This window comes from Cryptomeria japonica, chromosome 8 (assembly GCF_030272615.1).
Source record: "Cryptomeria japonica chromosome 8, Sugi_1.0, whole genome shotgun sequence".
Taxonomy (NCBI): Eukaryota; Viridiplantae; Streptophyta; class Pinopsida; order Cupressales; family Cupressaceae; genus Cryptomeria; species Cryptomeria japonica.
The window spans coordinates 545,725,961-545,748,369 of NC_081412.1; the positions used below are offsets into that span (position 1 = coordinate 545,725,961).

Consider the following 22,409-nt stretch of genomic DNA (forward strand, 5'->3'; position numbering starts at 1 on the left):
CTCAAATTGATTGAGTGTTGTTTCTTGGATTAAGGTTAGTTCTGGTTTTGAGGCAAGGATGCAATGCTTTAGTATGCGTTTCTTGTTAGGAGCGTTCAGGCCTCTAACATTCCACGTTAGAACCTTCATGACTGAGTGGGAAGGAACTTCCCCTTCCCTACATTCATGATTGATGCTATTTTCTCTTGCCCAAAAACTTACCCATCCTTATTTCTAAGCTCAACTATGGATTTCCTGCCTTTCTTTTTTGGAATCGAGCCACAATCTGGTTTCATCTTCCTCCCTAAATAAAACCCTAACCCCAACTTGTTCTCACCTAAGGATTAATCCTCATTCTTGGGGGTTTGATTCCCCAACAGAACTGCATCAACTTCATCTATGGTAGTGAATCGGTCAAAGGGACAATCCATCCCTAAGATAGGATCCAAACCATTTTTTACCTAGTCAATAGCAACATTCTTATTGATCTCTATTTGTTGTTCTAATAAATTTAACTGCTCCTGCACATCGGCTTTAAATTCCTCTGCACCAATCAACAGATTTTGTAACTCTGTTTTACTATTAAGCCATTCTATCCTCTTATCCCTATTCTTACTAGAGTCTATACTTCTACTAATACTGCAGGCTCCATCATCTGAGATTCTTCGAGCCTTAACTATATCTAAAATAGGGGTTGCTTCAACTATCAGAGGAGAGGGTTCATTATTAGGGTTATCAGATGAAATTTTCTTGGCTTGTGAGCTCCTTGAGTTCCTGGCTATTGAGAGAGACTTGCTTCGGAACTTGCTTTGATTTTCTACTGCCTTTTCAAAGTTTGTTGGAGTCCTAGAGGGTGACTTAACATCTACAGGATTTTGACTTGACATTTCTTTCTTATTTGAAACATTTGTAGTTGATATAGAGTCCCCATTGTCAGAATCGTGTTTGTCCACAAGGGATTTGCATAGGAAAATGTTGGAGGCTATGATTTCTCCTTCGTAAAAGGAGGGATTAATAGTCCACTTACCTGCTTCTGAAACTATCTCATTTGGACCTAGAAGTGGGTTTTGAGTGTCAAACTGAATGAGAAGCTTAATATATTTTGCTAGATCTTTATGCAGACCTTCGAGCCCTATAAATTCACCTAAATGCGAGCCTATAAATTCCATGATTGCGGGAAATGGAATTCAACTGGTAGAGGACCTATGTTAACCCATCTAGCAATTTTCTTAGGTTGAAAAGTTTGAGGGTTAAAATCTGGTATCCATTCAAAACACCGAAATACATATTCTTCAATCAGATTCACTTCATGTTTCAAAATTTCTTTTTTAATTTCATTATTAGCACAAGTGATAAGGAAGAAATTTGAACCTAGGTTTGTTATCCATACCTGATTTGAAAATTCTTCATTCCACCATCCTTTCATTTCTTCGAAAATTTGAGGTTAACCATTCCATGAGACAATGATGCCCTTGTTATGGAAATAACCATAATATTCAAGCAATGGATCTGAGGGCATCCTAATACTCTATTTTAATCGACAACTTATCTTGATGAAATTCATGATCGGAAACCCTTGCCTTTAGAGGTGCTGGTTTTTTTTCTATAATGGGATGAGAAGGACAAGGTTTTCTTCTAGGGTTAGGAAAAACCCTAGGGCTATTACGGTTGCTCAACAAATTTTTATTAACCTGCCAAAGAGGGCTTGACTGAGGCCTAAAAGATTTGATATTTTCTACCCTTAGCCACCTTTCATTCAGGATCTTTCTATAATTTCGAGCATTCCTCACAGAGCTATTGGCAATGCTAGATGAGTTGGGGAGAGATGACAAGAAACACACATATTTGGTGCCATGTAGAAGAGGGTCGCCCAGATTTTTAGAACCAACATCATGATCCCTCTGGGATTGCAATCTCCTCTTGGCTTTCTTTCCCAAGACCACCTACCACTCTCCTTCCTCATCGTTTTGCATCGGAGCACTTTTAACAATAGGGAAAGTGGAAATTCGCATGACCGAAAAATTGCAGAAAAATGTTATGGCTTGAGACATTGTTCACCCTAATCCCATAGTTAAGATGTATACCATTGGTTGAAAAAAATGGACCCGTAAGAAAACTACTTAAAATAACAAATAGAAAAATTAATGTTAACCACAAGGGAATAAACTATAAGAAAACCACAAGAAGTAGAACACAAACAAGACTTGAAAGAGTCTAGAGAGGCATTGCAATCAACATTAAGAAGAAAAATAAAGTCTCTACTCAAGTTTTAGGTAAGACAATCCTAATTCTTCCAAGCATTAGCATTGATGTCATTATAGTCAAAAGTAGATTCAACCAATAAATTAACAACTTAATTTCCTCTCTTCTAGTATGGTTCCACTTAAGAACATTGAAACTACATGTAATGGTGTTGATAAATTTCTTAGATTATTTCAAGCACCATTAGTGGAAGTGAGAGGAAGATTGACTTTTGAAGTGATCAATCAAGATTTTATTCATATTTTTGATCAATATTAGTAATATACTTTAGCTTAGCTTTTGAAAGGCTTGGTGAATTACCATAGCTTGAAATTTTTTATTGTAACCAAAACTAAGATTACTAACAAATTAGAACTTAACCTTAACATTATGGTCAGAACAAACCCCTCTTATATGAGTATGCCCAACATTGTTTTTCGTAGCTCCATCAATATTAATTTAAACCAAGTCCAAAGGATGATCCTCTCATTTAGTAATTTGATCATCTTGAGGGTTATTGTTAGAAATGACCCAAAACGATAAATCATAGGTATATCAAGTCTCATTAGAGCTCTAAATTCAAACCATGAACTCACTTGTTAACTTGAATCCAAAATTGACATGTTTCTTTCAAATCGGCTATGATCCTACCTCAAAGTTGACTTATATGTCTAGTTGTACCATTAAAATTTTTTTGATTACATTTTGACCACATATTCCATTAGATTAAATCATGACCAACATCATAAAACAAATTAATGCTTGCTAGCTTAAAAAAGGTCATAATTGGTTCACAAGAAAATATTAGATATAATTATAATTATTCTATGAAATTCCCAACATATCATAGCATAAATGATAAAATAAATAGTAAGGAGGTCGATAAAGATGTTGGTAAAGATGTTCCCATTTCTTCATCATCTTTAAGACATACATTTGTTTTACTTAACAATCCCACATTTTCATATATTGTCATGATGAAGTATTAAATAGTCGAATTTAATATATATATATACTTGTTTTTTAAATACTACTAGCATTTAATTCAATAACTTATTACTAAATATATTTGTAGGATGCTTTTTATGAGATTCCCTAAAGTGACTCAAATTTGCAAATATGTAAGGTGGAGATTTATTGAAAGAACTTGGAGTGCTTGTACATCATCTCCTAGAAACATATATAAATTTTTTTTTCAGCTAATTTATGCAAATTGTTTTTCATCCTTTGAATTTATTACTATATGTAATTGTACATAAAATATGACAAAGGGTAACACTCAAAATGAGTGGGGCAACTCATGATTATACAGTAAAAGCTCATACAAATGGATATTTGAGGGATCAAGAGAACAAAATGATTACTAAGAGCCTCGTTTGTGTGGATAATTTTAACCAAGTCCAGAGGAGGATGCTCTCATCTAGAAAGATGATCATTCTAAGGGTTATTATTAGAAAAGACAAAAGAAGGAGAAATTGTAGGTATTTCAAGTCTCATGAGAACTCTAAATTTCATCCGCCATCTCACTCAATAATCTTAAGTCCAAATTTGACATGTCTTTTCCCAATTGGTAATGATTCTACCCCAAAGTTGACTTATATTTCTTGTTGCACCATTAAATATCCTTTGATTGTATTTCAACTAGATGTTCCATTTGATAAATTATGACCAATTTCATGTGATAGATTAACACTTTCTAGCTTTAAAAAAAATTAATATTGATTTACAAAAAAATATTGGATATAATCAATAATCATTCGATGGAGTTCCCAACATATCGCACCATAAATGATTAAAAAAAAAGAAGTCATAAAGATGTTGGTAACAATGTTTCCCATTGTCTAAATCTTTAAGACACACATTTATTTAGATTAACACTCCCACATTTCAAATATTGTCATGATGAAAGATTTGCACACACACACACACACACACATTTTTAAAATACTACTAATATTTGTAAGATGTGTTTTGATGAGAATCCCTAAAATGACTCAAATTTACAAATGTGTAAGGGGGAGATTTATTGCAAGAACTTGAAGTGCATGCACATCGTCCTATATGACATATTTGACATAAAATTTTAGCCAATTTGATATTTTTTCTTTTTTATCCCTTAAATTCATTACGTAATTATACATAACATTTGACAGAGGGTAACACTTGAAATGAGTGAGGGTAGTTCATGATTATCCTGTAAAAGCTCTTAGAAATGGACATTTGAGGGCTCAAGAAAACAAAATGATTACTAAGAGTGTTGTTTGTGTATATAATTTTAAGCGAGTCTAGAGGAGGATGTTGTCATCTAGTAAGTTGGTCATCCCAAGAGTTATTATTAGAAAAGACAAAAGAAGGAGAAATTGTATGCATATCAAGTCTCACAAGAACTTTATATCCCAACCAATACCTCATTTAACAATGTTAAATCCAATTTCGACATGTTGCTTTCAAATTGACTATGATTCTATCCCAAAATTAACTTATATATCTAATTGTACCATTAAAAAATCTTTAATTGCCTTTCAATTAATTATTCTAATAAATAAAATTAGAACTAATGTCATACACTTAAATCCATAACTGATTTATAAAAAATATTACATCTACTATGAAAATTCCATGTACATCACACCATAAATGATGAAAGATTGTAATGATAGAAAAAATTAATATATACTGATATTTGTAAGATGTGCTTTACTCGACTCAAATTATCAAACGCACTTGGAGTGCATGTACATCCTGCTGTACATTTGACAGGAAATTTTAGCTACCGTAGCATTTATTTTTATAGAGAGGAACACTTGAAATAAGTGTGGGCAGCTGTAAAATCTCGTACTAATTGAGATTCAACGGCTCTAGAGAACAAAATAATTTGTCCTGTTTGTTGATTTAACTGCTAAAACCTCTTCTGCAGCTCATCAACACTGGGAAGATTTATCCGAAGAAATTTAATACATCACATTACAATGGTAATATATCTTATTGCAGTTGAGCTGGCATGAATTTGTCTCTCAATTTTCTTGCACTACTTAATTTTTATTTGAATACGTCACATTACAATGGTAATATATCTTATTGCAGTTAGCTGGCATGAATTTATCTCTCAATTTTCTTGCACTACTTAATTTTTATTTTTATTTCTTGAAGGCATCTCCTCCTGTGGCCTGTATTACAGAGGAAAGAGACAGGCCGAATAAGATGTGCAGCGAGGTGAGTTAATATCCGTTTCACGTTGCTCTCTTAGCACTGCCTGTGTGCTTATAGCTTCTGGCAAAATTTGCATGTAAACATGTGTGGGCAAATAGGGTATGCCTTAGCATTTAAGGATGTGCACAAAAATTTGCTTGAGAGGTATGTTTACTTTAAAATTCTGGCCAATTCACTTGTCTATGACTTTCCTAGGGAATTTGCTTTGCTATTTTCCGTAGATATTGTTCAATGGGGGTGTACATCCCTTTGCACCTCTGGTTTTGAACTTATGACGTCTGGATTTGAGCCTATGACCTCCTGTATGGACAACACATAACTTCATTATGAGGCTCTCCCAGGCAAGGTAAGTTCTGCCCTTAACCCATTTTTCGCAATATTTGGACTAGTTGCTTAGCACTGCACTGATAGACAGGGAAAAAGGTTTTCAGGCACCCACTCATTGCTAAGGCTGCTTGGCACTTGACCAGAGATCAAGGAGATAGCGGTAAAGACTTTAGAGCCTTAGGCATTTGATTGACATTAGAGCCATTAGACACTTAAATTTTTTTAGGTGGAGATCCAGTAGAGAGCATGTGACTGGAAGGGGTTGACAACCAGGAGTTTTAGGTTTTGTTTTGTACGTTGCAGCAAGTTTTTCAATGTGAATATTTTACCATGTCTCTTAAGATTTGAACCTTGGGTTTTGTGGTAAAATGTCATTATTTGTATTATCTGAAGTTCTTTTGTTTCACATAACTTTTTTTCTTAGAGAATGATGTATATATTACTAATTAAAAGATGACATTACATATATTCAAAAGAAAAATAAATAAATTAATTGAAATAAGTTTAAAGTCAAAATAAAGTAGACCTGAACTGTCAGAAGTAAAAGAACCAAAACAGTGAACACCAAAAAAATAAACGAAAGATTTTCGGTTCTTACTTCTTCAGAATGGTGAACGGAATCTTTTTATGTTTATCTTAAATTTCATTGACAGGTGTTATTGGGAAAATCTAAAGGGGCATTTAGGATTACTTGAATTAATTTTTTTTTTCAGGAAATTATTAAAAAAAAGGATTGGGTGGCTGCAACTTGTCAATAGAACATCTAAAGGGTGTGCTTGATTTTTTCAAGCACTTCCTTTAACAGTTGTTTAAATTATCATTTTTAATTTGGTCTTAGGAAAGAAATTATCATCCCTATTTTGGCATATTGAAGATGTCGGTGATCAAAATTGTATGTTCCAAAATCATTTTAAGTTTGGGAGTCATGAGTGTCAAATTTAAAAGTAATTGACAACTCATTATTAGGTAGGGACAACTAAGGACCAATTGATAAGGATGGCAATTGATAAGGATGGGTAGTTCCTTCTGCTTTTGGCTTTGCTTGGTCAGGTGGTATTCATTGAGATGCTACCTTCAAGAGAATCAAAGGCAAACAATACCCATTGCATAAGAGACTCCAAAGTTCATTGTCACTAAACACCTATATGCTGTTTTGCTAATACAAGTGCTTCACATCTTTATTATTATATACACAACCATGTAGAGTTAAAGATGTGTCTTGTTAACCTCTAATGATATTCACCTCTTAGTATGTATTCACATGGATGCAAACAAAACAACAAAGCACACCTCTCTTTTGTAAAGCTTGTAGAATTAACTGAGATTGAACAATTCTGGTGAGACTCAACATAACATAATGTTTGTTGAAAGATTATAATTTGTTGATCAAATGTGATGATGTGATGGAAAATTGAGAACACAACAGATGGGTGCCTTTATCCATGAGGATGGTAGAGTCTATATTTTTAGTATCCAATGATAACATAAATGTAACCCAACATAAACTGCATAAATGGTACCAATAATGACCCTCTCAATCCCATCAATTAGGTAGATTTTCATACAAACTAACCAACATATGAATTGCAGCACAACTAATTGAACATATCTCAGTTATCCATGATAAACCTATAGACTTTCTATATTACTTTGACAAGGTGCCTTCCAAAATTTTGCAAAAAGTTTTATTGCACAAGAGTCAAAGGTAACGCTCAAATCAGCGAATGTGATTAGGAGAACACTCAAAATGTGGTGTCCCCGATCAGTGTAATGGCAAAACGTTGATTCTGTTTCTGATTCATTAATGAAACTGATTCTCTTTCTGATTCATTAATAAAACTCGAATGTAACTACCCATGCAATGTTTATTTTTATTTTAAAAGGTAAACCCTAACTGCTGCAAAGAGCACAATTTATTATAATAAACCCTAGCTGAGTGGGATTGAAACCAAACTTTCAAAATTATTAATGACAAACAATATCAAACCCTTATATGCACATCATTTGATCACAATACACTCAGATCTGAAAACATAGATTATAACAGCCAATTGGAATCCCCAAATAAATTCTGAAATTTGACTTCAGCTGCAGGAAATGTGTTACAGTAAAATGAATTAGTAAATGCATTCACAACCTTAGATTTGTAGCTGTTCAGCCTGTCAAAGGGCTGGAAATCAGCATAGAAGCTTTCCAGTAAGATTCACCCTTGCTCAAAAATCAATGTAGGGCACAACTTCACTAAATGGCAGAAATCTCCACCAAATCAAACCCTCAGATCAGCATTTGCCCTGCGGTTGGAAATGCTGGTGATGATTGACAATGCTGGCGTTACTGTTGATCCTTATCACCTATCACCCAAAACAAACCTTGTAATGGTACGATAGCCTCATAGGATGGTACAACAAGTTGGCAACTCAAACATTCGTTGATTGAGGTCTGAGCTGCCTTGGAAACACTTATAACATGCAGATGATTCTAAATTCTCCCTCTTGCAAAGTGGTGCCTCACTAAAATTGACATTTCTGATCATTGATGGTTGAATTAGTACAAAGCAGCAGCTGGATAACTGAACTTCTGCTCGACATGATTAATTTCCTCCTTCCAATGATGGCACCTTCACCAAAATTCTAGAAATTCACCTAGTAACACTTAATCATGCTTTGACAACCGAAGATGGCATTTACATTAAAAAAATGTGTAGGGCAATTGTAGCAAATTGAATATCTCAATATCTTTCACAAATTGGTACAATTGTAATTCTTGGATGGAATCATCCAAGATGGGAAGCAAGGGCATCAAATCTAAGAGGGTTTTAATCCACAGGGTTTAATCTACAGGGTTTTCGTCCAGGAGTCCTAAATTGAACAAATTGCTCAAATCTAAATGTTGAATGGAAAAGATAACTTAATGATGATCAAATGAATATAGGCACCTCCTCGATATACCATTTTGAATTAGACCCGTGTCCTAAATTTCCCTCCAAGCATTTAAATTTTTTTTTTTTTTTTTAATTTTAAATATTTACATTTTTTTTATCTTAATAGTAGTGTTGAAAACATCGTTTATTTTAATTATAATAATATTATTAAACTGCCCTTAAAATTAAAGATAATTGACCAACTCAAATAATATTACAATTTATTAATTTAATCTAACCTGAAACAGGTGACACCACAGTTTGCAAGTATGCAAGCCTGCATGATTTATCATGTTCTAATACCTCTTAAATGAAACAACTTTTTGCCTAAAAAACACCAAGCATACTTGGATGCTCAAATACCATTGGACGGACACTATGAATCATATGCTATAACATCTAGATTTTGTTTCCGTCAAGTGGAACAAATCTCGTCTAGGAGACTTGTGATGAGATGCACCATTATACTTTTCTATCTTCGACTTAGATCGAGCAATAAAGGCTTCAAATCTCCACGCTTTGACATGATAATGAATGAAAGTATCCACAAACTCCTACAAGACCAAAGGCTGCCATTTGAATTTGCAACCGTGCTCTTGTTGCACCACTCTGATCTCAAAATGAGTATGATAGATAATTGTAGGTTGCAACCCTCGGGTGTTTGGACCAGTCAACTTGTATGCAAGTTGGCATGAAGTCGCAAAAACGAAATTTATTTCAAATTTTTATTTAGAACAAGAATATAGTAGCTGAAACCATAGCAACAAAAATCATTTTGAGAAAAAAATTGATAAATCAAAAATAAAAGATTTCTGAAATTTTTTTGAAAACAATTAGATTTTAAGAGAGTAATATTATTTATTATAATAATTATTATATTATATATTAATATAATAATTTTTTTCATTATTCTTGGAGATGTACCAAGCACCCCGTTTGCTAGGTGCATCAGGTTAAATCTAGGAATTGAAATCAAACTCATGACATATGGGAAGCAAACCAACAGTCCAAGCCAACTTCCGCTAGTATTAATATAATGATATTATAATATACTATAATTATTTTATTATAAATTATATATAAAATATATAATCATTTATAATATATTAATATAATAATGTATCATAGTTATATTATTATTATAATATTATAATTAGAATAAAGTAATTTAATGATTATATTATGTTGTTATTATAATTATTATATTATAGCGTCAATATAAATTGAAAAAAAAAATAAAAAATATTGGTGTGGCGGAGAGGGTCAATGCCCTAGCGCACAGGCCTTGCCTCACAGAGGCTTGATCCCATGGGGTTCGCACAGCCGTAGTGGGTATTGCAGCTCCATGGAAGGCCGATGACCCCAAATAAAAAGTGTAATCTCTTTGCTCCTGCCGTTTTCCTGAAACTCTACTTGTGAAATTCTTGATACCCTAGCCATGCTGCCCTAGCGATTTTCTCATTGATTTTTCCCCAAATTTTTTTGGATTTTAACATGTTTACATGCCAAAAACTTTTTGAAAATCGCGAGTCAATGATTTTGAAAAAAATAACAATTTAATGGGGAAAATATCGGTAAACTTGCGATTTTCAAATTGTGATTTTTGCTTCTACGGCTGGGACAAATGTTTTCTGAAACTCCAATGGTTGAATCCCTTGACAAACAAAATGATGCATAATTTTTTTTCACGATTTCTGCAAATTGAATATGACTGCTAACGACAGTCCAAAATCAGAATTCCTGAAAATCAGCAATATTAAAATTGTACAACAGGTGCAATACTGGAAATACCTTGCAAAAATCAGCAACATAGAGGCTGGAAATATTTAATTTTAAAAATATTTATGGTTAATATTTAACAAATTAATTTCAATTTAGTGTGACCTTACATTAATTTTTAAGCTGCAAATATGTATATATTTATGATTTTAATATATTTTTGTAATAGAGGTACTCAAATGTACCCAACCTCCAACTTGTTTTGCTGTACCAGTGTACGGTACCCAATTTGACAGCTTGGGTTCTAGTTTTTTCTGATGATAATTACCTTGTGTTCCAAGGACTCCTGTCATGTCGTCCAAGCTCTACAACTTGAAAGATGGTTCAGATCAGATTGTATGTGGGCTGGAAGATGGCTGTAACAGTCATATTTGGTTTGGAATTTTCTTCCAAGAAGTGATAAATCAACTGGAATATTGGCACCTCAAATCAGCAAAGCAAGAGATTTCTCACACACTACATGATGCAAAAAGATCTTCCTGATACCATGCATTCCTTTGCTTAAAATCAGAAATGTCATGGATGGGGACCACCTTTTTTATTAGCCGCAAACACCTTGACAATGATAATTGGATTGGGAACTCTTTCACCATGTGCCTAGAAACTCTGCTTTGGCCACAAGATTAGTTTGGGAAGTGTTGGCAATGTTGAGGGCAGCAGATCTAAAATTGGGAATCATATTCAAAGTGGCTCTTGGCTTGTGCCTATTCTAGCCAATACTCATCCTCATTAGGTCAAGTTGGTGATTCTCAACAAGAAGGTTCCATCTTACATTTATTCCTTTTGGTAGAATTCTTAGGAGTGTAATGTTGAACATATCCAAATTAGACCAAACACCGTTTCAATCAAGCATCTCACCTTTGGAACAAGATGTGATTATTACCAATGTTCTTCCATCCATAGAACCATTCTCTTGGATCTCCTTCTTCAATGCCTTGAAGTTGTACCTCCTCCCCCTTGGATTTCAACTCCATAGTGAACTCTCCCATAGTTGTATCCTTGGCATGACTAATATTATGCCGAACTTGTCTATGAGATAGAAGTTGCTGCATTTCATGTATCCATCCACTATGATAAGACATGGATTCACTAGACAATAAGGGAGAGGACATTGACAAAGGAGGACTTTGGAAACCTAGACCCTCTTTGGAAAAGTGTGATGTAGATTTCTCATGACCATCAAAACTTTGTTGCACACATCATAAACCATTCCCATTGCATCCATGTGTAGATGTTGAAATGCTTAGAGGAGATGGGCATCCATGTGTAGATTTTGAAATGCTTAGAGGAGATGGTTCATTCTTAGTGTCAAAGTCTAAAGAGCCCCCATTATCATCATCAAGACGTGTTGGAAGGAGAAGAAGCCTTGATAAATGACACATAAGGTTCCTTCAAGGCTTTATTCTTAGATTGAGGGATATTATACCCATTAAAGGAGGCTGTAAAGTCTAACCCCAATTCCTTACTAAGGAAGTGTCATTGATAGGAGATTGTGTTGTTGAAGGAATCATAGTATTAAAGGGGGAAATATACCCCACTTCATCGTGATTGAAATTATAAGCACTAGGATCAGCCTTTATTGTGTGAAGTTCATTGTTATATATGAATTTGATTGTACGATGAAGGATAGAAGGAACTGCTTTCATGACATGAATCCACAGTCTACCTAGAAGGAGGTTATAATTAAGATGGTTGGGCATGACATGAATAGGAGTAGGTAAAGTCACAGGTCCTACTTTAATAGTTAATATGGCTATACCAAGTGACTCTCTAGGAACATTATCAAAGCCATAAACACAAAGCGTATCACGTTGAATAGAAGAATAATCCCAATTTATCTTATCTAATAAGTCAACACAACAAATGTTAAGTGCTGACCCTTTATCAATTAAAGTACTTCTTATGTTTTGTTCATAAATGCAAGGAATAATCATAAGGGGATCATCTCTATTTTTAACCTCCATAGAAGGCAATTCATCTTGTGAGTGTAATATCATTTGGTTTAGAAGAAGGATGAGGAACCACTCTTTGTAAGGCTTCTTGAATTAACTTATGGTATGAAGGTGAAGTTTGAATCAAGTCCCAAAGAGAGATCTTAGCTAAGATATCATGGAGTTTCTCAACAATACTAGGTTCCTTATTAACATGTTTCTTAGGATGAGGAGGGGAAGGAAGGGAAGTGAGAAGAACATTGGGATCTTTCTTTTTGGCACAAGCATTAAATGTGTGATGTATTTCAGAACCATATTTTTGTTCTAGTTGCCTTTACATATCACTTCTTTCACATATGTATTTTGCAACTTTTAGGATATTGGGAGGTTTCTTAGGCTCAGGCTTCTCATAACTAGAAACATGAATGGTATTGACTTGATTAGGTTCTTTGTTATCCAAGAATACATCTTTAGAGGGGAGAGCATCAAGGAAATGGCTAATGATTTCTTTTGCTTCCTCCAAGGTATCTTTATGGGTAAGACAAGCTTTAGAAGGACAAACATAATTCATTAATGCTTCATCTCTAGTGGGAAATTCATTGAAATGAAAAGAGGATATGGTATCACTAGGAAAGGTAGCTACAATATCATCCGCTTGCACCAAATGATCCTCATGGGGGAGGCATATTTTAGGAGAAAAATGAACATCATTCTTCAAAGTTTCATCCTTAGGAGGGAGACATTTGGAAGAAGTGCTCATAACCTCTTCTTGGGCCAATGTGCCCTCATTGGTAGGACCAAATCTTGGAGAGGGTAAATCATAGCTATGGATGAAAGGAATAGCTAAGTTTTGATCATATGCATAAAAGGGAACATCATGAACATCTATAATGTAACTTGAATTTGAACTAGCAAAACAAGATGAGAACTCCATATGCACATATGATCAAACAAGAAACTCGTATGTCATGTAACCAAAGTAATGTTCACTCAATATATACATTGAAATTATGAAAAATCAGATCTGAAACACACTTGAACAATTATGCAACCCACAAGTCAATTTTAAGAAAATAAATTAGGGTTTTTGTGAATTTAACCTCTAAATTTATGTAATTCAATTGAAAATAAAAACTATGAGTGCAAAATTGAAAATTAAAATGCATACAAATCAGGTCTGAGAACACAAACGCTTGAATGATGAATATGCAGCCTTGAAGATCTCTGAAAAATGCTTGATGATGAATGCTTCATGGATGCACAAATGCTCTAATTGATGTTCTTCTCTTGCTTAGATGAAATTAGGTTGATAAAATGTCTTTATATAGGGTTGCCTAGGTAATTTATTGATTAGGCTGACCTCCAACGGTCATGTATAGCCATGGGGATCAATTTTTGATGGGGTGATATAACACCTGCCCCAATTCAAATTTGGGCCCCATTGAGAGGGACCATGGCACTCTGCAAACAGAATCTAGATAAGGTGCTAAGGGGAAGGGTACTTGTTGATGTGTTTTTTATGCAATGCGAACACATAATAAAATACTAAGGTATCTTATCCTCTCTTGAACAAAGTTATTCGAATGTTGAAGATTTGCCTAAGGATCAATCGAAAAACTCCTAGGTTCTTGTATGCAGGGTCTCTACGTGTGGATAAGCTCTGTGGTTTGATGTGATTATTCTGGAATCACAAGGGGACTTACATTCAAATGCCTGAGCATTTAATTTGTTGGAACTTGAGTCCTAACTACTCATTGAGAGATAAAGAAAATGGCAAAAGATACAGGGTTGAGAAAGTTTACTCTAAGACCTAAAATGCAAGAAGATAGATGAACAACTAGGTGGAGTCCTATTGGGCTAGGTCTCACCATCAAACTGAACAATTCAACACCAGCTCAGTGCGATCCTCTAGGGTAGTTCTGAAGGTGTTCAAATCATCACCATCAAACACTGATCACCATTCAAGTTAATGCATGAACAATAGACGCATAACAATTCGAGATTAAGCTCATTCAATGCCAGTTGATCACGCAGGGCGCCCTTACAATCAGCAAGAGGCTAGTGGTTTGGACTAGGCGGATTCCACACGAGTGCATTCAGTAACTTCTTTCATTCAATCTAATTGCTTACCATCTAATATGAAGATTCAACAAGAAACCATGCATATTGCAAAGAAACAACCCACTTCACCATAACTTCAATGAAAATGGAGTTCATTTACAATTTAGGCAACATTTTCTTGCCTTCTCCTCCTACTCTATTCTAATTTCTATTCAATTCACTATTGACCATTAGTTATTCTAACCTCTATTAACTAACTATTAACCCTTTACAAATGAAGAGACAAAGCTTTATATAGAGAGCTCTTTACATTTCAATGGCTAGGATTACAAGATGGAAAACCTAATTAGGGTTTGTTATAACAAACTCCTTTAGCCAATGATAAAATTACATTTCATGAGTGTGGACCAATAGATGTCAGGGGTAGGTGCCTCGAAGTTTGTGCCATCATGTAATGTCCCCTTCTCATTGATGACCTTCCAATGGTTCATTAGCCTATTCCTGAGACCCGTAGGCTAGGTTGAATGAAGAATGAGGGTCCAGCATTGATGAGGCAAGGACTTACTATTTTTAGTAAGTCAGGGAATGGCTATTTTGGCGATATTGTCCTACTGAGCTCTCCATGCTCTGTCACTGGGCGTGATGATCATGCTTTTCAGAGCATTAGTTTTTGACTTACTATTTTTAGTAAGTGGCAGTGTGGCATAATTCTATTTCTGGCAGTGGACAGGGTCTTGATCCCGCAGCAGTTCAGTGGTCTTCCTGACTCAGTTTCATCTTGGTTTTGACAGTAATCAGTACGGGAGTCATATGTGATACAATTAAATATTATTTCCTTATCCTAAGGTTTAATATTTAATTAATTTGATTAATTGCTACTGATTTATTGAATTTGGGATTAATGCCTATTATATCATAAGTATTTGGCAAAATTCATGTGTAATAAGGGATGTCGAAATTATTTAGGGGAATATTATTTTATATTGCATCTCTAATATTTGCCAAGTGATCAACGTGGGTCCATGCCTTTTTTGGCATGAGGTTTGACTTATGAGAATGGCGCTACACTTGGGTCCACATGAGGTGAAATGAAATGCAAATGAAGGAAGTGGAGTTTGGAGGAATTTGCATTTGAATTTTGATGGTGAGAAGTTATAAATAAGAGCCTTGGACCCCCATTTTAGGCATCTTGAAAATTTGTAATGTTATGTTGCCCATTTGACGACAGAACTTAAGGCTTCAGAGTGCATCTTCCTAGTGCTTCCCGGTTTCGTACTTGAAACATAGTACCTAGCTGTGCGCTGTATTCTTCTACATTCTTAGAGATTGCCATAGTCATTTTTGGTGTTGGAGTGATTCTGGAGACTTCCTGGTTTGCCTGTGGCTGAAGTACATTTTCAATCACACCTCTCTGCTGAAGCGACTGATGGTTATGGGCATAGATGAAAAACTCGGATTTTGCAATAACTCGGCAAGGCCAAAAAATTTTAAAAACTCGGGACTCGCCAAAACTCGGCAAAAAACTCGGCAAAACTCGGCAACTTTATCGAACATTTGAAAATACATTTTTTTTTTATATATAATTCAAAAACACACATTTACACCAAATTTGTATAACATATATGATTTCCATGATATATAAATCAAATTTTTTTGGTAATACATAGCAACAAATGCAAGTATCATAGCATAAACCAAAAACCAAGTGCAACATATGTATAAGAGTTCAATACATATCAACGTACCATAGTGACAGTCTCATAGAGTTATAGAGGCATAGACCACAAAACAAGAACCTCTGAAATTCTGATTACATATCAAGTTCAAAGTTTGGTATCAATGAAATTATGAAAATAAGAAATCATAAATTGCGTCTACGACTAAAGCTCAAAATAGATTGTGGCCGCTGGGTGGGTGGTGCTGAAGTAGTGGCAACATCCTCAACACTAACAGGTACCTCTTCTGCATGATCAACCTCCTGCTCCTCCTCACGTGCTGCCACTTCCGCATCCCATTCCTCTCCTGCCCTCTCCAACTCACTCAGCTGCTCATTAGTAAGGAATGGATCCAAATCATTATCAACATCATCAGGAGAAGCAACCCATTCTGCTGCATATGGATCAATGTCATCCAAGTCAAGTGCTTCATGTGAATCTTGCCCTAGCACCTTCTTCTCATGTAATCGAATGTTGTACCGCACATAGACAAGATCATTCAAGCGTTGTTGAGTCAACCTATTGCGCTTTTTTGTGTGGATGTTCTCAAAAACACTCCAGTTGCGCTCACAACCAGAAGCACTACAAGGCTGTGATAATATGCGGATGGCAAGCTTTTGAAGATTAGGCGTTGTGGCACCATAATCTTCCCACCACAAATCTGCAAGGATACAAAATGTGATTTATAACTTGTAAAGATTTCAATAATCTTAAAGAGAGAAATAAATGGTAAAAATTAAACATATGTTTTTTTTTACCTGGTCGTAAGGTGGCTCTCCTACGTTTGCAATCAGGTGAAGAAAACAATTCCCCTAAGGCCTTCTTATAACTCTGCAACTCATCAAGTATCAGGTCTCGAAGGATCTCATCATCAACTAATCTCCGAATGCATGTGTCAAGGCCAATTCTAACCTTTGCATCTGCTTTGAAACTCGGAGAGTAAAAAAACTTGGGATTCAAGAAGTAGGCAGCAGCATGAATATGTTGGTGGAGTTGATGGTTCCACCTCCGATCAATTATGCGCCATATGGGTTCATACTTGGTCTTGTTTGACCCATACAAGTGTTGAATCGCCTCTTTGGCCTTATCCATGGCCTCATATAGATACCCCATGGAGTTATGATCCCCATCCACCATTCGTAGCACCCTCACCAACGGTTCCGACACCTAGATATAAAAAATCTAACAAAATCAGCAGATTGAAATATTAGAAAATTAAATAATAAATCATCAATTAAAGTTTCAAAACTTACATTGATGATCTCCTCCACCATCTTGGCAAAATTAGTATCAAAAATGGCAATCACAACCTTCTCTGCTTCAGGCTTTGTAGCATAAGGACTCCCCAACCATCTTTCACTCACGAACATCCGCTTCAGGTTGGGCAATGTAGCAAGTATGCTCTGCAAGGTGAGGAAATTGGTAGCAAAGCGTGTGACCCCCGACTGCACAAGATCCTTACCTTCAGTGTGTTCTCTCATAAGATTCAGGACCCATGTGTGATTGTAGATGTATTTGGTGATATTCCTTCCATCTTCAACCACTTTCTTTACCCAACTTAGTTTCCCTATGTCCTCAAGGAGCAAGTCAAGACAATGGGCAGCACAAGGGCTCCAAAATAATGTCGGATGTCTAGCCATTAGAAGTTTGCCGGCTGCCACATATGCAGCTGCATTATCAGTCACAACTTGGATGACATTCTGCACTCCCACATCCATCACCACTTCATCCAACATGTTGCACAAGGTCTCCGCATTCTTCACTTCATTGGAGGCATCAATTGATTTTAAAAATACTAACTGTCCTCCTGAAGCAACTAGAAAGTTGATGAGTGTCCTGTTCCTACCATCTGTCCATCCATCAGAAAGAATGGTGCAGCCATTCTTTTCCCAAATAGTCCTTTGCTCTTCCACTAATGCATGAGTGTTTTGGACCTCATCCTGCAATAACGGTCCACTTACCTCGTAACGGCTTGGGGATTTGAACCCCTTACCTGCCACAGTCAACGCGGTGACCAATTGGTCCCAAGATGGACTAGAAATAGCATTGAACGGAACATCGTTGTAGATAAAAAATCTAGCACACGCCACCTTGGCTTGTTGGTGAGCCTCTTTATTCCATGCAGTGCCAAGCAATCCAGGTTGTGCACCAGGAGTGTTACGTGGAATAAAGAAGTTTTCCATGTTGCTGTCCAAAGTTCCCTTTGCTCGTATCCGTGGCCCAAGGGAAGAACCAGATGTCCCCACATCTGTATGTGACCCCATGGAACTCAAATCTGCCATTGGGGCTGCCATTGCCTCTGCTGTTCTCTTTTTTGTTGCCTTCCTTTGATCATATGCTTCAAGCGTTGCTATTGCATCTCTCGTAGCCTCTTCAGTACATTCCGTACAGCTTGTGGTATCTCGGAATTGAATTTTTGCAAGGTGATATTTGAACCTATTAATGCCACCTTTTACAATTTTTTTGCAATGGTTGCAAAAAACATCTCCTCGTTTTGGACCTGGTCTCCCATGTTTCCAACAAGGGTCTCTCTTTTTGCCACCAACTTTAACTGTAGAAGCTGAATCCATTTTCTTTCAAAAAGATGTGGAAAAGAACCTAGCAAAAGAGAGGCAACATTTAGAGATAAATAACATTGTTACCAAAAAAAATCACAAACATCCAAAAATTACAATGACTGTATAACTGTATTTTATTTACAGTCAAAATAGATGACTCTCTAAAATTAAAATTTTTAATTGGTTGTGTATTTTTTTAAGTTTTTAACTTCAAATTTAAATTTAAATGAAATACTTTAATACACATTGACATTACACAGTTGACAGTCATTTCAAATTTTCAAATGACTATGAGTATTTCACAATTGACTGTGTAATACACAGTCATTAATTACAATGTACATTAATGATTAATGTATTACACAGTCATCAGTCATTTGAAAATGACTATGTATTACACAGTCATTTCAAAATTTCAAATGACCGTGTATTACACAGTCATCAGTCATTTGAAAATGACTGTGTATTACACAGTCATCAGTCATTTGAAATTTTGAAATGACTGTAATGACTGTGTATTACACAGTCATTTGAAAATGACTGTGTAATACACAGTCATTTCTCATTTGAAATGACTGTAATGACTGTGTATTACACAGTCATTTGAAAATGACTGTGTAATACACAGTCATTTGGAAATGACTGTGTATTTGTTGACGTGTATTTTATACACAATCATACACAGAATAAAATACCAATAGACATCTTATCCTCTCTTGAGAAAATAGTCTCTAATTGCTGAAGATCTGCAAAAAGGATCAGTTAGATGGACTCCAAGGTTCTTTTAGTGGGGTCTCCACGTGTGGACAAGCTTTTTAGTGGTATGATGTGATTTGCTGTTTCCTCCAAGGGGTCTTACGTATTCAAAGCTCGAAGATTTTACTAAACTAAAAAGGAACTTTCAAAAAAAGCAAAAGATAGGGTTTAAGAGGTCTAATCTAGCCTAACCCTATGAACGACTTAGCATGAATGAGATTTGGCAAGACTCAACCAACTTCAATTTTGCCATAAGATAACAACTCAATTGAAATTAGTGCGATCTTCTAAGGTAATATAATGGTGTTCAATGCATCAAAGATCAAGGACACTACTACGAAGGTACATATCCAAGACACAATGATAATTGAAGATTAAGGACTCAAAGTGTTCTCCAGTCGACCACGCAAGGCGTTCCTACAATCAGCAAGAAGCTAGTGGTTTGGATTGCGAATCCTACCAAATATCAAATCTCACACTTAGTCTTTCAAATTAACAAACTACTTTGATTGAGCATGATTCAAGTACATCCAACAACCATGAAGATAACTTAAGAAATTTGCAACAAAACACCATAACTTCAATATTTTATTGATTTCCAAGTCATCATATACAACAATAGCTTGAGTTTCTCTCTTCAAGACTCAATCTTGCTACAAAATAAGAATTACTTCTAACTTTAATCTCTCTATTTCACTCTTATCTGACTATTCGACTATTAACTATTACCAAATGAAATGAAAAATGGGGGTATAAATAGCATCCCCAGTTACAATGAAAGGTCCAGATTGAAAGTAAATCAACGGACAAGATCATGACACCTAAACCCTAATTAGGGTTTGTTACAAATGACCTCCTTTTTACTGAACAATATTAAATACATAGCCAAATATTAAATTCGGCACAAAAATCTAGGAGGTATCAACCAATGAGAAATAAGATGTCATGTCATCTGTAACAACCTTTCATCTAGAATCTTATTCCCTTTCCAATTCTCTTTCTTAGCATATGCAATGAATTTTGTCACGATTCCTTCGATTTCTGTGATTGGAATCTCGGGAAGATTCTTGATACTCTCCTCTAAGTGGATGACCTGATCGAATGCATCTAGAAGAGCTGCGTCCCAAGTAGGTTCAAGTTCCTTTGTTCTATCAATCAGGAGCATGGTGGCATACATCTGATCATACTGCTCATCTGTAACATCTGCGTCCTTGCGAAAGATGATCTTGATTCTATCCTCAAATTCTTGTATATCTACATCTGTCTCGACCTCGATCCTTCTGCCAAGAATGGTACGAAGTACCTCAAATACTCTGTCCTGGATCGGATTGATCACCTCCTCAACTTGACCACATCTAACACTGATGTCCTCGAAGAGAACACTCTTTATATGAAGTAAGGTTGACCACTGAAACAAACTGTGAGAATCACCTTCTAAGATCCTCTCCTGCGTTAAAATTCTTCTGGATGTGTGTCTTATCACCTTCAAGACAGGGATGACAACGTCCTTGGTATGGGCAAATGCAGCTACTGTTGCCATCAATCTGTGAATAATCTCAAGAACTTGGATAGCCTGATGAATGATCTTCGACATCCTTGTAACAAACTCTATGGCCATTGTATGAGATCTATCCATCCAACTACATGTACGCTGGACCAGGTTCCTGAATCTTTCTGCTTCATTGATCGATTGAAGGGGCAATGCTTGCACTGGTGATCTAACTGGATCCTGACGTCCCAAAGGTTCGTTGATGTGACTGAAATAAGTCCTCCATGCACCGACCTCTCTCTCAAGCTTTCTATTCTTTTCTACTTCTTCCCTAAGCTTGTCCTTCAATGCCTCAAATGTGTCGGTGGCATCATCTAAAGTCTGCTCTGCTGTGGATGGTCCTAACTCAATAGTCTGTATATGATAGTCTTCTGCTAGGATCTCACCCTCATATTTGTCTGCTGCCGGTGTAGCTATCTGCAGTTTTCTAGATCCAGTCTCATCTCGAATCATCTTGGACATCTTTGTAGCCTTCTTCTTCTCTATTGTCATATGTGAACGTCCAACAAGGCTCTCTAAATCAATTGCATTGTCCTCGTCCTCAATTACGATCACCTTAGTCAATCTTTCCTTCAACCAATCTGGGATATTCGATCTTGTCTCTTGAACTTGAATTTCTTTATGTACTATTTCTTCTTGTCTGGGAGGAGATGTCACTTCATTATCTTCTTCTAAATCATAGTCTTGGAGAGATCCATCTGACGAAACACGCTGTGCCTGTCCTTCCTCCTGTCTGTCATTCTGTACCATCGACTCCATGGACTCTTCCACTCGAACTGTTCTATTCTCTGGTCTAGAAGAAGTACCTGGTGCTTGATCTTTGTTGGCACCTTGCTTTTTCTTGGAAGACTCTTTCTTTTCCGATCTTTCCTTTCTCTTCGAACCTCTTGAATGGAGATTGCCCTCACTGGCACATCGAAGGTTACCTTCACCTGAATTCCTAGGATTAGGATTGCCTTCACTAACACTTGCTCCACCTTCGGTTGGTTTCTCTTCCAAAGTAAAAGACATAGCTATGCCTTGTTCTCTCAACTTCTGATGTTGAACGTCTACCCATCTGCGAGTACAAGACAAGACTGGTGCCATCAAATCATCTAAATCCACGGCCTCGGGCTCATTCCAATTCAAACTTATTGTTTTGCTTTCTCTATCATATGAAGACTGGATGTGCCTGCCATTGTCCTGAGCTTGGTCGGCCACTCTGTAAATCCTGCATTTCCTGATGAAATCCAAAGGCAATCTAGAATGTATCTTTCGTTTCACTTCGAGATCATCTAAGAGGTTCATCACAAAATCTTCAATTTGGTGCTCATGTTTAAATCTTTTACCGACCGTCTCCTCTAAATGTCCATGTGGATCAAAACTATTCCTCCAAGCAAAAGA

The 22,409-nt window shown here is 36.0% G+C and overlaps 1 protein-coding gene across 3 annotated transcripts in view; it reads left to right on the forward strand.

Annotated features, from left to right (window-relative positions):
• Nucleotides 1-4,934: 4,934 nt before the first annotated feature.
• Nucleotides 4,935-22,409, forward strand: part of LOC131066284 (DNA (cytosine-5)-methyltransferase DRM1) — a 117,152-nt gene continuing 99,677 nt past the window's right edge. For 2 of the 3 annotated variants that reach the window (XM_058001007.2, XM_058001008.2), the window contains exons 1-2: nucleotides 4,935-5,192; nucleotides 5,371-5,433. In XM_058001007.2, coding sequence (XP_057856990.2) covers nucleotides 5,190-5,192; nucleotides 5,371-5,433 — 66 coding nt within the window. In that variant the 5' untranslated portion in view covers nucleotides 4,935-5,189. Of the gene's footprint in view, nucleotides 5,193-5,370; nucleotides 5,434-9,941; nucleotides 10,053-22,409 lie in introns of those variants that run through there. The other variant, XM_058001009.2, reaches the window with a different exon arrangement.